General features: G+C 41.6%; 1 protein-coding gene across 1 annotated transcript in view; it reads left to right on the top strand.

Annotated features, from left to right (window-relative positions):
* LOC126185053 (uncharacterized) overlaps positions 1–20,781 on the top strand; it is a 904,507-nt gene that overhangs the window by 407,723 nt on the left and 476,003 nt on the right. The window contains exon 14 of the mRNA XM_049927811.1: positions 5,294–5,371. Within this exon, the coding sequence (XP_049783768.1) occupies positions 5,294–5,371 (78 nt within the window). The remainder of the gene's footprint in view (positions 1–5,293; positions 5,372–20,781) is intronic.

The raw sequence follows: 20,781 nt of genomic DNA, 5'->3' as shown, positions 1-20,781 counted from the left end.
TGACTCACACTTGTGTTGCCTTAACAAGAAGATTCTGCATATGAAATATTATGACTAAGTACACTCCTGGAAATGGAAAAAAGAACACATTGACACCGGTGTGTCAGACCCACCATACTTGCTCCGGACACTGCGAGAGGGCTGTACAAGCAATGATCACACGCACGCCACAGCGGACACACCAGGAACCGCGGTGTTGGCCGTCGAATGGCGCTAGCTGCGCAGCATTTGTGCACCGCCGCCGTCAGTGTCAGCCAGTTTGCCGTGGCATACGGAGCTCCATCACAGTCTTTAACACTGGTAGCATGCCGCGACAGCATGGACGTGAACCGTATGTGCAGTTGACGGACTTTGAGCGAGGGCGTATAGTGGGCATGCGGGAGGCCGGGTGGACGTACCGCCAAATTGCTCAACACGTGGGGCGTGAGGTCTCCACAGTACATCGATGTTGTTGCCAGTGGTCGGCGGAAGGTGCATGTGCCCGTCGACCTGGGACCGGACCGAAGCGATGCACGGATGCACGCCAAGACCGTAGGATCCTACGCAGTGCCGTAGGGGACCGCACCGCCACTTCCCAGCAAATTAGGGACACTGTTGCTCCTGGGGTATCGGCGAGGACCATTCGCAACCATCTCCATGAAGCTGGGCTACGGTCCCGCACACCGTTAGGCCGTCTTCCGCTCACGCCCCAACATCGTGCAGCCCGCCTCCAGTGGTGTTGCGACAGGCGTGAATGGAGGGACGAATGGAGACGTGTCGTCTTCAGCGATGAGAGTCGCTTCTGCCTTGGTGCCAATGATGGTCGTATGCGTGTTTGGCGCCGTGCAGGTGAGCGCCACAATCAGGACTGCATACGACCGAGGCACACAGGGCCAACACCAGGCATCATGGTGTGGGGAGCGATCTCCTACACTGGCCGTACACCACTGGTGATCGTCGAGGGGACACTGAATAGTGCACGGTACATCCAAACCGTCATCGAACCCATCGTTCTACCATTCCTAGACCGGCAAGGGAACTTGCTGTTCCAACAGGACAATGCACGTCTGCATGTATCCCGTGCCACCCAACGTGCTCTAGAAGATGTAAGTCAACTACCCTGGCCAGCAAGATCTCCGGATCTGTCCCCCATTGAGCATGTTTGGGACTGGATGAAGCGTCGTCTCACGCGGTCTGCACGTCCAGCACGAACGCTGGTCCAACTGAGGTGCCAGGTGGAAATGGCATGGCAAGCCGTTCCACAGGACTACATCCAGCATCTCTACGATTGTCTCCATGGGAGAATAGCAGCCTGCATTGCTGCGAAAGGTGGATATACACTGTACTAGTGTCGACATTGTGCATGCTCTGTTGCCTGTGTCTATGTGCCTGTGGTTCTGTCAGTGTGATCATGTGATGTATCTGACCCCAGGAATGTGTCAATAAAGTTTCCCCTTCCTGGGACAATGAATTCACGGTGTTCTTATTTCCATTTCCAGGAGTGTATTTAGTGGTCATTATTGATTCTTTATAAATTATTCCAGTACATTCTATATTTCTCATTACATGCTCTGATAGATTTGCTTTGCTCTTGCTTTATGTTACTAATGTTCTTAATTGTTGCTTGTGTTACTCCATTTTGATCCTGAAAATCCATGATTTTATGGTCAGTGTAGTTATTAATTTCTGACTTACAAACTTCTAATTTCTTACCCCACTCTTGTGTTTCATAATCTAGTTTCTTGCAGCATCCTTCAGATTTCACTTCAACGTTTATAACCGTTTGTTCCAGTGCATCAAAATTAGTATTAAGTTGTGCTGTTCCCACATTAGTTTCCTTTCATCCATTATTTGTTTTCTTTTGTGCTACTTTTTGTTCTTGCAAAATTAATTTTATCATAGACCTCATATACTGATCATCATACTGAATTGATAAGCTGTCAGCTGATCCTGTATGATAACTTAATGTATGTAACTCATCTGTTGGCTCATTAGTAATGTTAACGTCAGAGTCATTTTCTCTGATATCACATTCCAATCAATCACTTCATTCTGACTAGATACTACACATCCTGGGTATACTTTATAATTGTTTGCCTCTAAATCTATATTTTAACTGTCTTTACTATTAATTAATTCATCATTATCATTGAAATCATTTGTGGCTACTTAAATTCTCAGTGAGATCATTGGTTTATTAATTCCGCTGTTGTTGTGTGCTGAAACAGTCACATTAGATGTGCCCTATGCTGCTAACTACACTACATTCCATGCAAGGGTTGCCATGTATGGCAAATGAGAGAGAGAGAGAGAGAGAGAGAGAGAGAGAGAGAGAAGGGGTGGGTTACATTTGTGTAATAAATACCTTCCCTCAGAAATATCCCATCAGCAGCTACTGTGGTGAACACGGGCAGCACTCAGAGTGAAGACTAGTTCACAAGTCTGTGTGTATGACAGCACTGGGCAATGAGAGCCGTGATTGAGGGAGTTGGAATCCCACTCAGCGCTTTGGCCCGAAGAGCCCTAATTGCAGTGCCGCTTGCACCTCCAGTGGCAAGACTGATTACATGTATGAATTCGGCAGCTGTCAGAGATGTGATTGACAGAAAATACAGTTTACTAATGTTTGTGGTTACACAGTTTACCTTGTATATCTGTGATTTTGTCAGCATCAGCCTGGAAGCGTTGCAGCCTACAAGTACACATCTGTGTTTCATACTGGTGGATCCCATGCTGATAGTTATATATACTGACAGCAAACAATGACTAGGCCTAATCTGTTCACATGTACAGTTACTGTTATTACTTCTAGATTAGATCACACCCCCCCCCCCCCTCCTTTTCCATTCCTACCCCCAATTGTACTAAGGACCCATTACTATTTAATAATTCAAACAAAGCATTTATCTAACTTTACACAACCCTTGTCAGATTTCTTTATACTGACAACTTCAAGATATATCTAACACAATTGTTTGAGTTATACAGAATCACATTTTTGGGGCCAAGTGTTCTGGCAAGTTGTAGGAATGGTGGTTAATCCAGTATTATTTTACTTTGTTCTGAAATAACTGAGAATGTTCAGTTTCTTGCCTGATATCCACTGACAATGTTTGATAGACTTTTTCACTAGAATACAAAACTTTGTCCTGAGACCTTGTACCCTAGAGACAGATGGCATAGTGCAGAGAAGATAGCATTGTAGAATTAAACGGTTGTTGTAAGATTTGTCGAAGCAAGCAGAAATGGACAAAGGGAAATTTCTCAGAAACAAAGAGTCTATAGCCTCATCAACTTGTGCACTACTTCACCTCTATGAAAACCACAGTGTAGGTAACTTCACTGGGTATTTGTAATTGTGATGATGCACTTGATCATACTTAACTGAATAGAACTGTAGTAGCAGTACAGGATTGTTGTAATTAAAGTTAAACGTTCAAACTGCTGCAGAAATACCACTACTGGTCAGAACGCCATCAAATTGCAACAGAATATTATTGGAGAGAGGGGAAAACATATGGCAGAAGAAAAATAAACAGTTACAAAATGTAGCAATAGATGGCACTGTAAGAATCATAATTTAATGATGCTCTACTACAAATGACAAATGAATAACACAACAATGCCTAAGGTGTATGTTTGACATAAAACAAACTGTACTACTCAGTGTGCATGGGCCTATGTAAGCCCATCCACCATGGCAAGGTCATATCACGTCAGATGAGAAGAATCGGTTTTTAACTGCTCTGAGGCAAAAACTGCAAAGAAAACATGAATTAAAATCAAATTGGATTATTAATTTATGTGTGACTGGTACAAAAATGTTCAAAATGCTGTCCACTGTCTTCTGCAAGAAGTTGAAATCGAGAAACAGCATATTCCGCAACTGATGAAAGTTTTCTGGTGTCACGTTCAGGATGTGTTCCACAATGCATGCTTTCAATGCAGCTAAGTTGGCAATCGGAACAATGAATACAATATCTTTCAGATAGCCCCACAGCCAGAAGTCATACAGATTATAATTAGTTGATAGGAATGGCCAGGCTGTAGGGAAATTATGACTCATAATTCTATCATTTCTAGCATCTCTACATCCGCGCTGTTGGAGAGATGGAATGACATCATTGCACAAAAGACACTCACAGTGCTTACCAGTGATGGTACAGGGTACAGGACCTGAAGCTCCTGTCGCTTCAAAAAAATATGTAGCTATGGTAAATGATGCTGTAGACCCTCACCACACAGTGACCGTTTCAGGATGAAGTGGTACTGGTTGATTTGCATGTGGATTTTCTGTTGCCCATATTCGACAATAGTGTGTATTCACATATCTTGTGAAGTGAGCTTCATCTGTCCATAAAATCTTCCACAGCCAATCATTGTCCACTTCCATGTGAGCAAGAAAATCTAAAGCAAAGGTCTCTCCTGGTGGTGGGTCGATAGGAAGCAACTTTTGAACATGGATAATTTCCAATGGATAGCAAAGAAGGATGTTTCATAAGATTTTACGCACCATGCTCATTTGTAGGTCCAGTGTTTGGGGAATTCTCCATGCACTACATGTTTGTACACCACCAATTGTCTCCTCCTGCATTGGAGTGACCACTGCTTCCACTGACGTTGAATCAATTCATTGCCTCCCTCTACCATGCTGCACACCAAAATAACCCATCTTTTTGAATTTCTGAATCATTTTCTCCATTTCCACAGCAGTCATCACACCAATTCTTTTTTTCAAACCCTTCAGTGTCCGGAACTTCTGCAGAGCGATGTGTGCACAGTCATCATTCTTATAATACAGCTATAGAAGCAGAGCGCGATCCTGCATTGAGACAGTTACGGTAAATGTCGCACATGTGAAAGGAGAAAAAACCATGTACCCATCATGTTTATACCAACTTCAGTGGGTTGTGCACATGACAGGTGTTTTCATTGCCGTATTGTGACATACAGCACCATCTATTGATCAATTTTCACACATTTTTCTTCTTCTGCTATACGTTTTCCCTCTTCTCCGATAATATTCCATTGCGATTTAATGTCATTCTGACCAGTGGTGTAATGTCTACAGCGTTTTGAAAGTTTAACTCTAATTATAATCACCCTGTAGTAGATGATGATGATGATGATGATGATAATGGTCATGATTTGGTGTTCATAATCCTAATTTATAGAAATTGCACCAGGTAGTGTTCATTTCTGCCAGTCACATGGCTATGATATTGCGTTCTTTTCCTTTCCTTTGTTTACAAAAGTTACAAAATGTTCTTGATAGCTGCTTGGTTACATTGACCAGTGTTGTATTTTCTCACAGGTGAACTATATGCTGAATCACCTAGACAGAAGAAATATTTTAAACCTAGCTGGTGGCACAGAGACCACAATGAATCAGGTATATATTCACTGCACCTATGCTGTAGTCATGTTCACAATTAGTTTTTCGCTTATGTGATTTCTATAAATATTGACAGGGTAATGCTGTGAACTGTGGTTTGTATACTGTGCAGATATAATTTTTCTCAGATCCAATCAAAAATTAGTTATACTTCATAATGGGATTGTTTGATATTTGTGATAATGGAATTGTTAGGAAGAAATGAATGTGACAGTAATTAAAACTTCCGGGCTAAGTGGCCGTGGTCCAATAGTAGAAATACTTCTCCCTGATGTTTCGTTGCCAGCTGAGGGCAACGAAACGTCAGGGAGAATTATTTCTACTATTGGACCACGGCCTTTTAGCCCGGAAGTTTTAATTACTGAAGACGCCGGCGTGAAAGTCTACACGCTATGAAAAGTATGTGCCGTTTGGGAGTTAGCATTAATTACTTCTATAACTACAAAGCACGCATGTGACAGTTGCTGGTTATTGAGATGATTTTATCTCAAATTAGTATGAGACTGTGAGAGTTATTCACTTTCCAAGGCAGGTGTATAATAATTACAGTCCAGATTTCCGTATAAACACAAGTTGCATGAATTTTTGCATTTAAGGTACTCTTAAAAGCACTTGTCCATGTTGCTTGATTTAGCTATATTCTTCCAGTTTTAGCCGTGCCCCCCCCCCCCCCCCCCCAATCCTTTTTTAACCTGGTGGGGTACCTGGATTAATGCTGTCATCTTTTACTGTGGTAATTATGATTACGTTGTCAGTAAGAGACACTGAATTCCTACAGATGTACAGAAGTTGACAGCTGTTTGCTTCATTCTACTGAAAGGCCTTAAGGTACTGCAATGTAAGATTTTTGCATCATGTTTGGACTGTAGGCTTTTGAGGTCATAATGCAATTTGCATTAAAGATGCAGTAGTGATATCGTAGGAAACAGATGTGAAGCAAGACCATATTTACATCAAAACAAATTGTGTGCATTTTCATTTGGAAATACCAAAGTTAGAAGCCACAGGTGGAGTCCCAGACAGTTATTGTACAGGTTAAAAATCTTTGCAGTCATTGTGTGGAGAATTGGGTGTTGCTGTTTTTAGGATAACAAAGTTATCAGATCATATTCTGATTTTGAGTTTACAATGAAGACCAAAAAATATGTTGCAGCAAAATTGTAACAAAAACTATCAAATTGATCAGACGTTGTCCAAAATATCTTCACCTACGTATGCATATGTCACTTATTGTGACATAGAAACATCATTTTCTGTAACATATTTCAATTCTATTTCTGCCTTATTATGCGTATATAAGGATGTGACATTACATGAATGGATGTGATTGATAGTGCATGAAAATCTGGGCTCTAGTAATAATATTATTAGTAATTTAATAAGTAAAGATATTAGCTCACCAAATAATTTAGGTGTTGTGTCACTAATAGACACACAAAGAGACAAGAGATGCCTGTGAGCTTTCAGATGAAGTCTGGCACATTGTTTAATCAGCTAGGAAGTTTCAGTACTACACACACTCCCATGCAGAGTGAAAAACATGGTATATACTCGAGTATAAGACAATCCTGAATATTAGATGAGCCACCCCCCCCCCTTCCCCCCCGCCCCTGCCCCCACCCACCTTTTATGAGTGGTTTCTTGGGAAAAGCACACTCTGACTAATCAAATTTAAAAACTATTATTCATGAAAGGGATATGTCTAAATGGTTAACATTATGCCTATTCTGTATTTATGCAATTTATTTATTGCTGACATTTTGATACGATATGGGGAAATTAAATAAACAAAAGGAAGTTTTTGTAATTATACTCTGCATTCTCTTCTTGGTGTATCTGTAATCCTATACTTTGTATTTTCTTGCCTGTCCACATATGTTCCATCAGATGTCTGTTTTGTTTTTCACCTGTGTTCTGCAGATATGTACATGGGCAGGGGGAGGGGAAAAGGTTGTTACATATGGCTTACGACGACAACATACAGCAGATCATTTGGTCAGTTCTTGTAAGTGGACATCCATTGCTGCAGTTAAATGACAGAACAGCATATTAGGTAAAATAAAGAGAATATATTCAAATTTACAGTATACAAGGGGCATGCCTAGGGTTGGGAGTTATCAGGTTTAGGCCAATTTAGGAGGGTGAACTACTAATTGAAATGGGCAGCAGAAGGGGAGCTGGTTCATGTTAACTTACATTGATGGCCAATCATGAAACGTAGAACTGGAGGCTTTGCCTGTCATGAAAGACGTTTGTTCTGCTTGAGGTCTGGTTCACAAGAGAGCGAGGCAACTGTGTTCTGCACTGCAATATGCTCCAGCATCCACACATGTGACGTGTATCCCATGCACACTGTTTGCCAAAACCAATGGTGTGAATTCATTAGCAGTTTCAGCAGAAGGCTAAGGGCATCTCTTGTCAGCAGCCTGAACTGGACGGAACTGCATTGGTTCTGAAACGCAGGCAACTTGTGTCATGTGTGCACTATGGAAGTTGCTCTGGGAGTACACTTGTAAAGATTCGGCTGGGGTTTCTAAATAAAATTTTTTAAACCAGTTCCTTAAAATATTCATGAACTTGCTGCCACCCTGTCTGTACATTGCTTACCCCTTCCAGAGGAGTGGTGACCCACATTGTTTACAAAAGGAAATATGGTTTGCCCTAGTGGGAGCCTTAATGCTGTGGGATACTCCTGTTACAGTTGTATTCATTTAGTGTAAGTGGCAGGGGACTTAGATGTAGTCAAGTTTACCAAATTTCATGAGTTAAAAAACAGTAAAATATTAACTGTTCAGATTCTGAGTGGCAATGCAATACCTCCTGTAATAACTGAGATCATCATTGTCCAGATTATCAGTTCTTAAAATATATTAAGTTAAAAATCATTCCAGAAAGCTTCACATAGGAGGATTGAACTATTGTGGTTGCTGTTAGGTTGAGGAGAAAAAAAAATCTATTATTAATTTAGTGTTTCAGTAGTAAACTAATTGTCATAGTAAGCAGATGCTGTCCAAACTGAATCAGCACTGCTCTTTTAATGGTTTACAGGCCCCCATCACATGTGTAGTTGCTTGTGCTGTCTGGAAAATATTAATCTCGTTTCCACATAGCTGAACTAAAATAAAGATATTAAATGCAACAACAACATGACAGAAGACTTAATTCTGTAATAATCAAAGTATTTGGTTTAAAAAACATAATAAATCAGCTTACTGCAGAACATTAACATGTGGTGTGGGTTAGAACTGGACTAAGTACCTTTGAAAAAGCATAATAACCTAAGTAAAAACTTGCTATGTCGTCTGACTATTTTTGTGGCTAGTAGTTGCACAAAGTTTTTCAGAGTACAAAATATTAACACATTTCAGTAAAATGGAGGTGTCACTTACTAAGTCGTAGAGATAGTGTACCATAAAACTTGTATAACCCAAACCTTATCTATATTAATTCATATTAATATATCTAAAAAGAAAGATGATGTGACTTACCAAACGAAAGCGCTGGCAGGTTGATAGACACACAAACAAACAGAAACATACACATAAAATTCAAGCTTTCGCAACCTGAGAGGGAAGGAGAGAGAAAGACAAAAGGATGTGGGTTTTAAGGGAGAGGGTAAGGAGTCATTCCAATCTGTTGTGGGTTGGCAGGAGAGCTAACACTGTGATATTAGAGGAAGCTGAAAGGCACGCGTTTTAGCTCACGCAGGCTGGCGTGAGGTCTGGAACAGGTCAAGGAAATTAGACTTTAGCAAAAAACGGACATAGCTGGTGGAATACTTAAGTTTAATCCATTAATGATGAGCATCGCTCTTGATGGTACATGATTACAGTATCAATAGTAACTGGTAATGGCGCCTTGCTAGGTCGTAGCAAATGACGTAGCTGAAGGCTATGCTAACTATCGTCACGGCAAATGAGAGCGTATTTTGTCAGTGAACCATCGCTAGCAAAGTCGGTTGTACAACTGGAGCGAGTGCTAGGAAGTCTCTCTAGACCTGCTGTGTGGCGGCGCTCAGTCTGCAATCACTGATAGTGGTGACATGCGGGTCCGATGTATACTAACGGACTGCGGCCGATTTAAAGGCTACCACCTAGTAAGTGTGGTGTCTGGTGGTCACACCACACAATCCCAGGAGCGGAAAGACTTACCTTAGGGGGGGAAAAGGACAGGTATACACTTGCACACACACGCATATCCATCTGCACATACACAGACACAAGCAGACATTTGTAAAGGCAAAGAGTTTGGGCAGAGATGTCAGTCGAGGCGGAAGTACAGAGGCAAAGATGTTGTTGAAAGACAGGTGAGGTATGAGCGGCGGCAACTTGAAATTAGCGGAGGTTGAGGCCTGGCGGATAACGAGAAGAGAGGATATACTGAAGGGAAAGTTCCCATCTCCGGAGTTCTGACAGGTTGGTGTTAGTGGGAAGTATCCAGATAACCCGGATGGTGTAACACTGTGCCAAGATGTGCTGGCCGTGCACCAAGGCATGTTTAGGCACAGGGTGATCCTCATTACCAACAAACACTGTCTGCCTGTGTCCATTCATGTGAATGGACAGTTTGTTGCTGGTCATTCCCACATAGAATGCATCACAGTGTAGGCAGGTCAGTTGGTAGATCACGTGGGTGCTTTCACACGTGGCTCTGCCTTTGATCGTGTACACCTTCTGGGTTACAGGACTGGAGTAGGTGGTGGTGGGAGGGTGCATGGGACAGGTTTTACACTGGGGGCAGTTACAAGGGTAGGAGCCAGAGGGTAGGGAAGGTGGTTAGGGAATTTCATAGGGATGAACTAAGAGTTTACAAAGGTTAGGTGGACGGCGGAAAGACACTCTTGGTGGAGTGGGGAGGATTTCATGAAGGATGGATCTCATTTCAGGGCAATATTTGAGGAAGTCTCATCCCTGCTGGAGAGGCACATTCAGAGTCTGATCCAGTCCCAGAAAGTATCCTGTCACAAGTGGGGCACTTTTGGGGTTCTTCTGTGGGAGGTTCTGGGTTTGAGGGGATGAGGAAGTGGCTCTGGTTATTTGCTTCTGTACCAGGTCGGGAGGGTAGTAGCGGGATGCGAAAGCTGTTTTCAGGTTGTTGGTGTAATGGTTCAGGGATTCCAGACTGGAGCAGATTCGTTTGCCACGAAGACCTAGGCTGTAGGGAAGGGACTGTTTGATATGGAATGGGTGGCAGCTGTCATAATGGAGGTACTGTTGCTTGTTGGTGGGTTTGATGTGGATGGATGTGTGAAGCTGGCCATTGGACAGATGGAGGTCAATGTCAAGGAAAGTGACTTGGGATCTGGAGTAGGATCAGGTGAATCTGATGGAACCAAAGAAGTTGAGGTTTGAGAGGAAATTCTGGAATTCTTCTTCACTGAGAGTCCAGATCATGAAGATGTCATCAATAAATCTGTACCAAACTTTGGGTTGGCAGGCCTGGGTAACCAAGAAGGCTTCCTCTAAGCAACCCATAAAAAGGTTGGCGTACGAGGGGGCCATCCTAGTACCCATGGCTGTTCCCTTTAATTGTTGGTATGTCTGGCCTTCGAAAGTGAAGAAGTTGTCAGGATGAAGCTGGCTAAGGTAATGAGGAATGAGGTTTTAGGTAGGGTGGCAGGTGATCGGCGTGAAAGAAAGTGCTCCATTGCAGCGAGGCCCTGGACGTGTGGAATATTTGTGTATAAGGAAGTGGCATCAATGGTTACAAGGATGGTTTCCAGGAGTAACAGATTGGGTAAGGATTCCAGACGTTCGAGAAAGTAGTTGGTGTCTTTGATGAAGGATGGGAGACTGCATGTAATGGGTTGAAGGTGTTGATCTACGTAGGCAGAGATACGTTCTGTGGGGGCGTGGTAACCAGCTACAATGGGGCGGCCAGGATGATTGAGTTTGTGAATTTTAGGAAGAAAGTAGAAGGTAGGGGTGCAGGCTGTCTGTGGGGTCAGGAGGTTGATGGAGTCAGGTGAAAGGTTTTGTAGGGGGCCTAAGGTTCTGAGGATTCCTTGAAGCTCCGGCTGGACATCAGGAATGGGATTATCTAGGCAAACTTTGTATGTAGTGTTGTCTGAAAGCTGACGCAGTCCCTCAGACACATACTCCCGACGATCAAGTACCACGGTCGTGGAACCCATGTCCGCCGGAAGAATGACGATCGATCAGTCAGCCTTCAGATCATGGATAGCCTGGGCTTCAGCAGTGGTGATGTTGGGAGTAGGATTAAAGTTTTTTAAGAAGGATTGAGAGGCAAGGCTGGAAGTCAGAAATTCCTGGAAGGTTTGGAGAGGGTGATTTTGAGGAAGAGAATTTGGGTCCCGCTGTGACGGAGGACGGAACTGTTCCAGGCAGGGTACAATTTGGATAGTGTCTTGAGAGTTGGATCATTAGGAGTAGGATTAGGATCATTTTTCTTCGTGGCAAACTGATATAAACTCATGTTAAAGTAGAGAAGTACAAAGCCTTTTTTGTACCGACAAAATCCTGGCATAAACTAGCCAGAGCACCTAATGAGTTATCACTGCCTTAAATTGGATACATAATTGGAAATGGCCAATGTAGCCACATCATATTGAAAATCTCAGAAAAGCAAAAGGAAAGATATACCTGTTCATTTAAAAACCATTTTAAATTACCTCATGGGATGGTAGTGTGTAAATATTTCACATAGTGTTACACATGAAGTAATTAGTTAAAACTGAGACAAATAATAATTAAAAAGGTTGAAGTGGGACCAAGTAGTCTTCTGAAGGGTGACATGTTTGTCTGACTAATAATATAGATCTCAAAATGGGTAGCTATAATTAATATTTCTCATAAGTAAGTGCTCAACATAGAACGCAATATTGTCCAGTGGACTTAGCTCATCTGCAGAGCAATGTAATATCAGTTACAAAAATCAGATGAAGGTTTGCAGTATAATTGTCCTTTGAACAATAAAAAATAAGTATAATAGACACTGCAAAGAGGGGCTCCACATTCTAGATTTGACAACAAAACAAAACATTCAATGAAGCAGACTTGTAATAAGTAGCATTTTGTAAAAACTTAAGTAAGGTAAACTTGATATATCCATTTGAAAGAAAAAACAAAAATATTGTCAATAAAAGAGATCTACAAGTGAAATATAGTATAATACCAAAATTCTACAACAAAGCTGAACAACAAAAGTAGTTAAAATCACCACATGACAAAGATATATACAGTAGATGATAGAGGGTACCTTTAAACACATCAAACTCTTCAGAAATACATAAACTTCCTACATAATACAAATAGGAGTGCACCTGGGTCATCCTCAAAAATTAATAATTGTCACTTATTTGTGTATTTAGACATTTAGCTCTGTAGGACCAAATTGAGGAGCAAATCTCCAAGGTCATGGAATGTGTCAGTACATTAAATTACAATACAAAAGTAATAACAGATAAAATAAAATATCTATGAACCCAAAAAGTCAAGGCATAAGTTTATGTAAACACAGTCATAAATAAAAAATAGGAAACAGTTTAATTTTTGAAGCAACTTCTTGACAGAATAGAAGGAGTGACCCATGACATAACTCATCAGTTTCAATTTGAAAGGGTGTGGATTACAGCAAAGATTTTTGAATTCTTGTGGTAGCTTATTGAAAATGGATGCAGTAGTATCACAAAAGTTAAGGAAGTGCAATGCAAATGCAGATTGTATTTCATCCTAGTATTAAATGAGAGAAAGCTGCTAATTCTTGGGAATAAGCTGATGACAATAAAGAATATATATATATATATATATATATATATATTGAGAGGCCAATGTCAGAATTGCCAGAGTAGTGAACAGGGGTCAATAAGAGATTCGCGAACTTACACCACTTATTGCCTGAACTATCCATTTCTGACCAGAAAATATCCTTTGAGAATGGGAAGAGTTACCACAAAATATAATACGATATGACATCAGTGAATGGAAATAACCAAAGTAGACTAATTTTCATGTTGAACAATCCTGATTTCAGATACCGTTCAAAAAGTAAAAATGGCTGCATTTAGCCTTCAAACGAGATCTTGAACATGGGCTTCCCATGACAGTTTACTACCCATCTGAACACCTAGATATTTGAACTGTTCAATTTCACTAATGATATGTACATTATGTGAAAATAAAACGTAAGTTTTTGTTGGTCTGTGTGTTAGAAACTGTAAAAACTGAGTCTTACTGTGATTTAGGGTTAGTTTATTTTCTAATGGCTATGAACTTGTGTCACGAACTCCACTATTTAAATCAAACCAGTGTTGCACACAGCATACTTTACTATGAAGCTAGTGTCATCAGCAAACAGAAATACACTCCTGGAAATTGAAATAAGAATGCCATGAATTCATTGTCCCAGGAAGGGGAAACTTTATTGACACATTCCTGGGGTCAGATACATCACATGTTCACACTGACAGAACCACAGGCACATAGACACAGGCAACAGAGCATGCACAATGTTGGCACTAGTACAGTGTATATCCACCTTTCGCAGCAATGCAGGCTGCTATTCTCCCATGGAGACGATCGTAGAGATGCTGGATGTAGTCCTGTGGAATGGCTTGCCATGCCATTTCCACCTGGCACCTCAGTTGGACCAGCGTTCGTGCTGGACGTGCAGACCGCGTGAGACGACGCTTCATCCAGTCCCAAACATGCTCAATGGGGGACATATCCGGAGATCTTGCTGGCCAGGGTAGTTGACTTACACCTTCTAGAGCACGTTGGGTGGCACGGGATACATGCGGACGTGCATTGTCCTGTTGGAACAGCAAGTTCCCTTGCCGGTCTAGGAATGGTAGAACGATGGGTTCGATGACAGTTTGGATGTACCGTGCACTATTCAGTGTCCCCTCGACGATCACCAGTGGTGTACGGCAAGTGTAGGAGATCGCTCCCCACACCATGATGCCGGGTGTTGGCCCTGTGTGCCTCGGTCGTATGCAGTCCTGATTGTGGCGCTCACCTGCACGGCGCCAAACATGCATCGACCATCATTGGCACCAAGGCAGAAGTGACTCTCATCGCTGAAGATGACACGTCTCCATTCGTCCCTCCATTCACGCCTGTCGCGACACCACTGGAGGCGGGCTGCACGATGTTGGGGCGTGAGCGGAAGATGGCCTAACGGTGTGCGGGACCGTAGCCCAGCTTCATGGAGACGGTTGCGAATGGTCCTCGCCGATACCCCAGGAGCAACAGTGTCCCTAATTTGCTGGGAAGTGGCGGTGCGGTCCCCTACGGCACTGCGTAGGATCCTACGGTCTTGGCGTGCATCCGTGCGTCGCTGCGGTCCGGTCCCAGGTCGACGGGCACGTGCACCTTCCGCCGACCACTGGCGACAACATCGATGTACTGTGGAGACCTCACGCCCCACGTGTTGAGCAATTTGGCGGTACGTCCACCCGGCCTCCCGCAAGCCCACTATACGCCCTCGCTCAAAGTCCGTCAACTGCACATACGGTTCACGTCCACGCTGTCGCGGCATGCTACCAGTGTTAAAGACTGCGATGGAGCTCCGTATACCATGGCAAACTGGCTGACACTGACGGCAGCGGTGCACAAATGCTGCGCAGCTATCGCCATTCGACAGCCAACACCGCGGTTCCTGGTGTGTCCGCTGTGCCGTGCGTGTGATAATTGCTTGTACAGCCCTCTCGCAGTGTCCGGAGCAAGTATGGTGGGTCTGACACACCGGTGTCAATGTGTTCTTTTTTCCATTTCCAGGAGTGTATTTTAGAATTGCCTGTAATACTAAAGGGCATATTATTTATATAAATAAGGAATAGAAGTGGCCCCAACACTGATCCCTGGGGCACCCACCATTTGACCATGCCCCACATCACAGCCATTCTCAACATTCTGAATAAAGGAATTTTACTGTCTGTTGCTAAAGCAAGAGGTGAACCAATTGTGACCTACTCCCCGTATTCCGTAATGGTCCAACTTCTGGAACAAGATTTTGTGATCAACACAATCAAATGCCTCGGTTAAATAAAAAAAGATGCCTAGCTTTTGAAACCTTTTGTTTAATCTATCCAGTACCTCGCAGTGAAGAGGAAATATAGCATTTTAAATTGTGAATCCCTTATAAAGCCAAACTGTACATTTAATAGCAAATTATGTGATATAAAATGATAAATTATCCTTACATACACAACCTTTTCAAAAACTTAAGCAAACACTGATGGCATAGAAATAGGTCTAAAATTGTTTACATTATCCCTTTCTCCCTTTTTTATAATGTGGCTTTACTACTGAGAACAGCAGTCATTCAGGAAACTGACCATTCTTAAAGGAAAAATTACAAATATGCGTAAGTACAGGGCTAACATGTGCAGCTCAGTACTTTAATATTCTGCTAGGCATTCCATCATATCATGAAAGTCCTTAGTCTTTGGAGATTTAATTATTGACCTAATCTCCTCCTTGTCAGTATCACAGGACAGTATTTCAGACATTAGTCTCAGAAAGGCATTTTCCAAGAGAATAATATGATTCCCTGTAGATGTTATGTTTTTATTTAATTCACCAGCAGTGGTCAGAAAATGATTGTTAAACACTGTACATATACCTGACTTACCAGTAACAAAAATATGTTTACTACAAACTGACTTTATACTGTCAACCTTGTGCTGCTGACCAGACACTTCCTTCACAACTGACCATATGGTTTTAATTTTATCCTGTGAATTAGCTATTATATTTGCATACCTAATACTCTTTGCACTCTTAATAACATTTTAAGCACCTTACAATACTGTTTGTAATGAGCTACTGTTACTTGATTGTGACTACTTCTGACATTTTGATATAATTCCCACTTTATTCTACATGATATCCTTATCCCACTAGTCAGCTACCCAGACTGCCTTTTACTGCTAATACCCTGCTTAGAGCACACTAATGGAAAGCAGCTCTCAAAGAGCATGAAAAATGTGTTAAGGAAAGCGTTACATTTGTCACCTATGTTATCGGCATAAGAAAAACCCTGCCACTCTTGTTCCTTAAGGAGGTTTGAGGAACAGTCTTTTACCATTGGAGTATCTTTCCAACATAGTGTGTAATTACATGTAACATTTGTTTGAATGGAAAAGCCTTTTAGTGTCATAATTCGTGCATCATGGTCTGAAAGGCCATTCTCCCTTTTACTAACAGAATTCCCATCTAGTAAAGAAAAATGAATAAAAATATTGTGTATGGCTGTGGTACTGTTCCCCTGCACCCTGATTGGGAAAACCTCAGTCTGCATCAGATCATAGGAATTTATGACATCTAACAACATCCTTTTCTCACACCCTCATATACAAAATTAATATTGAAGTCACCACATATAACTAATTTCTGGTACTTAGTATAAAGTGAATCAAGAACCGCCTGTAGCTTGAGCAGAAATTCTCAGAAGTCAGAGTTAGCATACCTATAAACAACAACTATTAGAAGTTATGTTTTACTTAGTTCAACTGCCCCTGCACAACATTCAAATACGTGTTCAGTGCACTGCCATGATAGGTCTATAATTTCAAATGGAATACTGTTTTTTATGTTCATAGCCTCTACCCCACCCCACAAGGAACTCTTTGAAAAACAGCCAGCTAATCTGTATCCTGGTAAAGGAAGCCTCAGAATTGTCAAATTATTTAAGTGGTGCTCCAACATACCAATAATTTCAGAGTCAACATTTATAAGCAGTTCACTAACTTTATCTGTAATACCTCCTATATTTTGACAGAATATGCTAATTCTTCTCTACTTGGATACCTGAGATTCTCTGAAGGTGATTCCTTTGTTAGAGAGACTTCCTTTTAGCTGGTGTACCTATGAGCTGACTTAAATCAGAAAAAGGTGCAGCTTTAACACCAACAACTACAGGAATTCTTCCATGAGTGATCCTGCCACCACCCACTACACTGTCACCTATAAGCTTTGCCAACTTCCCCTTCCCATAGCTGTTGAGGTGCAGGTCATGTCTACTGAAACCCAATCTGCTGTTAGACTCAACTGGTACCACTGCAACGTGACAACCTCTTAATATTTATACTCTATATAATACTCTCAGTACATTGTCACTGAGAAGCTATGCAGTTTGTTACTTATAAATCGTACCATAATATGAAAATTAGACTTAATTATGACAGACAAGATGAAGAAGGATAAGAAAAGTGGTAGCGTGCTGGGATGTAGCTGGCATATCACAAGGCGACAGCTGCGGCAGTCCATGTCTTTGATCCATGTGGTCTCTGCTTTAGTAAGCGTTCACTGGTAACATAGCCTGCAATTTAAATGACTCTGAAAACATTATCTCAATTGGAAGCTGACTGCATGGTAAAATGAATCATGGTTAACGGTTCTGCTTTGACCTGTTGGTGTGTTGGCAGAAAATAGACAATTTAACATCACTGAATCATGTTCTGTCTTACAATTAGCGACGTAATTAGCCTTTATTGTATCTCCTTAGCTTCCACAACAAAACATTATCTGTACAACAGAAATAAAATCACTTGAAATAGCTGTCAGAAGAACCTTCCCCTGTTCATAATTGCCTTTGATCACATGAATGACAAGACCTCTTGTCCGCTCACAAGTAACCTAAATAAAACAATGTCTTACATCTCATCATATCAACAATAGTTAGCTGCCCTCTGGGAGATAACAGCCAGAAGTCGTCATATCCTTCGTGCATTGGGTTAACCAGATCAACTACCACTTACGAAAAACAGAAGGCATGGACAGAAAAAGGAATAAAAGGTCAGTAAAGACAATGTAGAGAGATGCATAAAGAAGAGAAAGAGAAGGGAGAATAAGTTCACTTCTTTCATTCTGCAATCCAACATGTCACACTGCATCCTAGCGTGTCACACTGCATCCTAGCGGATTTGGCAACACAAGTGCTCATTGTATAATTATGACTGTGTGTGAATTTGGGGCCTCGAGTCAGCTAATACCAATAGTAAACTGATAGACAATACCAGGATCATTAGACTCTATGGTTTGTCACATTTCTTACAAGGCCTAGACACTGATTTCATGTCTGTGCCTGGTCTTTCAATAAAAAAATCCCCATCAAGGTAAAAAGATGTAGTGCGGCAACGATTACGGAAACCTTGCATGTGCAGTTTGGCAGCATAGGGTCTATAGAACCCTTAAGGTGCTCACATCTGCGGAGCAAGGAATAGGAGCCTACTTTCATCAGAGAGCACAGAATTGATGCTTACAGGAAAGAAGAAAGAAAATAGAATGGATCATGACATGAAAATGAAATGAAACAAAGTGTCATGAACAGCTTGGGATTCTGTGGTTACGAAACACAATGTGCGATCTACACATCCCTGGAGATCAATTGAAAACTCTCAAAAATATATCTTAAGAAACTTCTCATCACTACAACTAAACATGAAGTACTTGAAGAACAACAACAACGACAACAACAACAATAACAACATCAACAACAGAGTTTAAAACATGTATAAGAAATTTAATACAGTAAACAGGTTCAATGGAAGCGACAGTCAAATGGGGCCGCTATGCTCAAAGCATGTACTTGCACAATGAGACGCAGCTCATTGTACTCAGCATGCACATGGTTGAGTGGTGAGCTACGACAGGTTGGCAGCAGACTTTGCCCCAGACGCTGGTATGTGCAGATGCAGTATCTCCTGTGGCATTGTATCCTATGCACTGCAGCGCCCAGGCTCGGCTCACAGCGGAATAACAGCCGCAAGTTCTGACTGACCACACAATATCAAACGTGAACAAAAAGTAAACAACCGCCCTATAGACGAAGCAGTGGGAACGAATAAAGTTTCTGATACCATTGTACATGGAGTGGGGGAGGGAAGAAGGTAACTAAATAGAATATATTCAAATATTTATTATACAAAGAGTATGCCTTGGGAGGAAGTTACCAGGCTTAGGTCAGTCTAAGAGGATGAACAACTAAATAAATAAGCAACGGGTAAGGAGGTGGTTCATGTTACGTTACGTTGGTGGCCGGTCTTGAAATGCAGGGCCAGAGGCTCTGCCTGCCATGAAAGATGTCTGTTCAGCTCAAGGTCTGTATCATAACAGTCTGAGGCAACTGATTTCTGCACTGTAGAATGCTCCAGCATTGATACACGTGGCCTGTATCCCATGCATGCTAGTGGCTAACACTGATGGCGTGAATTCACTAGCAGTTTCAGCAGAGGGCTGAGGGTGTCTCTTGTTAGCAGCTTTAAGTGGACAGACTGCCTTTGTTCTGAAGGTTGGCAACTTGACACATAGGCACAGCAGAAGTTGCTGTGGGAGAAAACTTGTACAGATTTGACTGGGGACTTCTTAATAAAATTTTTAAAATCAATTCCCTAAAATATTCCCTGACTGGTTGCCACCCTGTACAGATGTTTATTTTGCTTGGTTAATTTGTTTTTGCATTCAGCACAAAGAAATATTCTCATCTTAACCATAATAGTGAAGAATGTTAAAGAGGACAGACATAGTTCTGAATGAAAGAAGGGGAAGAACTAACAGCAGGAAACAGTCAGTTAACTTGGACACCTGGTAACCATCAACTACGTAACAATACAAAGAACTTCATTGCCCCCTTAAGGTGTAGTAGCCATAATTTTTTTTTATGTCATTGATTGTTATTTCATCTAAAACTTTTTGTTGTGGTATTCCTGTGATGGAATGAGGTGCTTCATTCACAACTTTCTCAAAAGCAACCACATAATCTACCCCCATAAGATGCTTCTTAGAAGTGAACAGATAACTTCGTCTCCCATAGCCGAATGCAGTATACTTTTGACCATTTCTTGCTAGCAGTCTCTGAGAGAAAGTGACTATCAAGTCTGTGTTTATTGGTATCTTGATGATATTGAACATTAGTACAGGATCTTAGTAGTAGTAGAAGTAGAAGTAGTGGTAGTATTAGCTTTATTCCTCTGTAGATCTCTTTTTACAAGGATGTAGGACATGTCAAAATATTTAAAGTTTAGATCAATTTAAAATAAGCTAATTCGTATGCACATATATTTACAGACTTCTAGTTAGAGGCAATCATTAGATTTACTCCTGGTATACAATACAATATTGAATAATATAATGCCACACTGTTCACTCATATCTCAATATCAGTCCCTGCACACACTGTACACGCATTGTTTCATAACAGTTAAACCACTACACGCGCGCGTGCGCGCACACACACACACACACACACACACACACACACTGGTGATCTCTGGGCCATTTTCTTTACCACAACTTCCCATTTGCTATCCTGGAAAACTGAGTCAGCATCCCTCCATAATGAGTGGGATGTTGAGTTCAGTAAGAGGAAGAGGTGTTAGTATTGTGCTCTGCATAGGTTGGGGGTAAGTATTTCTAGAATGGAAAAAGTTGGGAAAAAACATAAAG

Source organism: Schistocerca cancellata, chromosome 4 (assembly GCF_023864275.1).
Source record: "Schistocerca cancellata isolate TAMUIC-IGC-003103 chromosome 4, iqSchCanc2.1, whole genome shotgun sequence".
Classification (NCBI taxonomy): domain Eukaryota; kingdom Metazoa; phylum Arthropoda; class Insecta; order Orthoptera; family Acrididae; genus Schistocerca; species Schistocerca cancellata.
The sequence above is the reverse complement of the archived record's forward strand: the minus strand, read 5'-3'. Positions and strand labels throughout refer to the sequence as shown.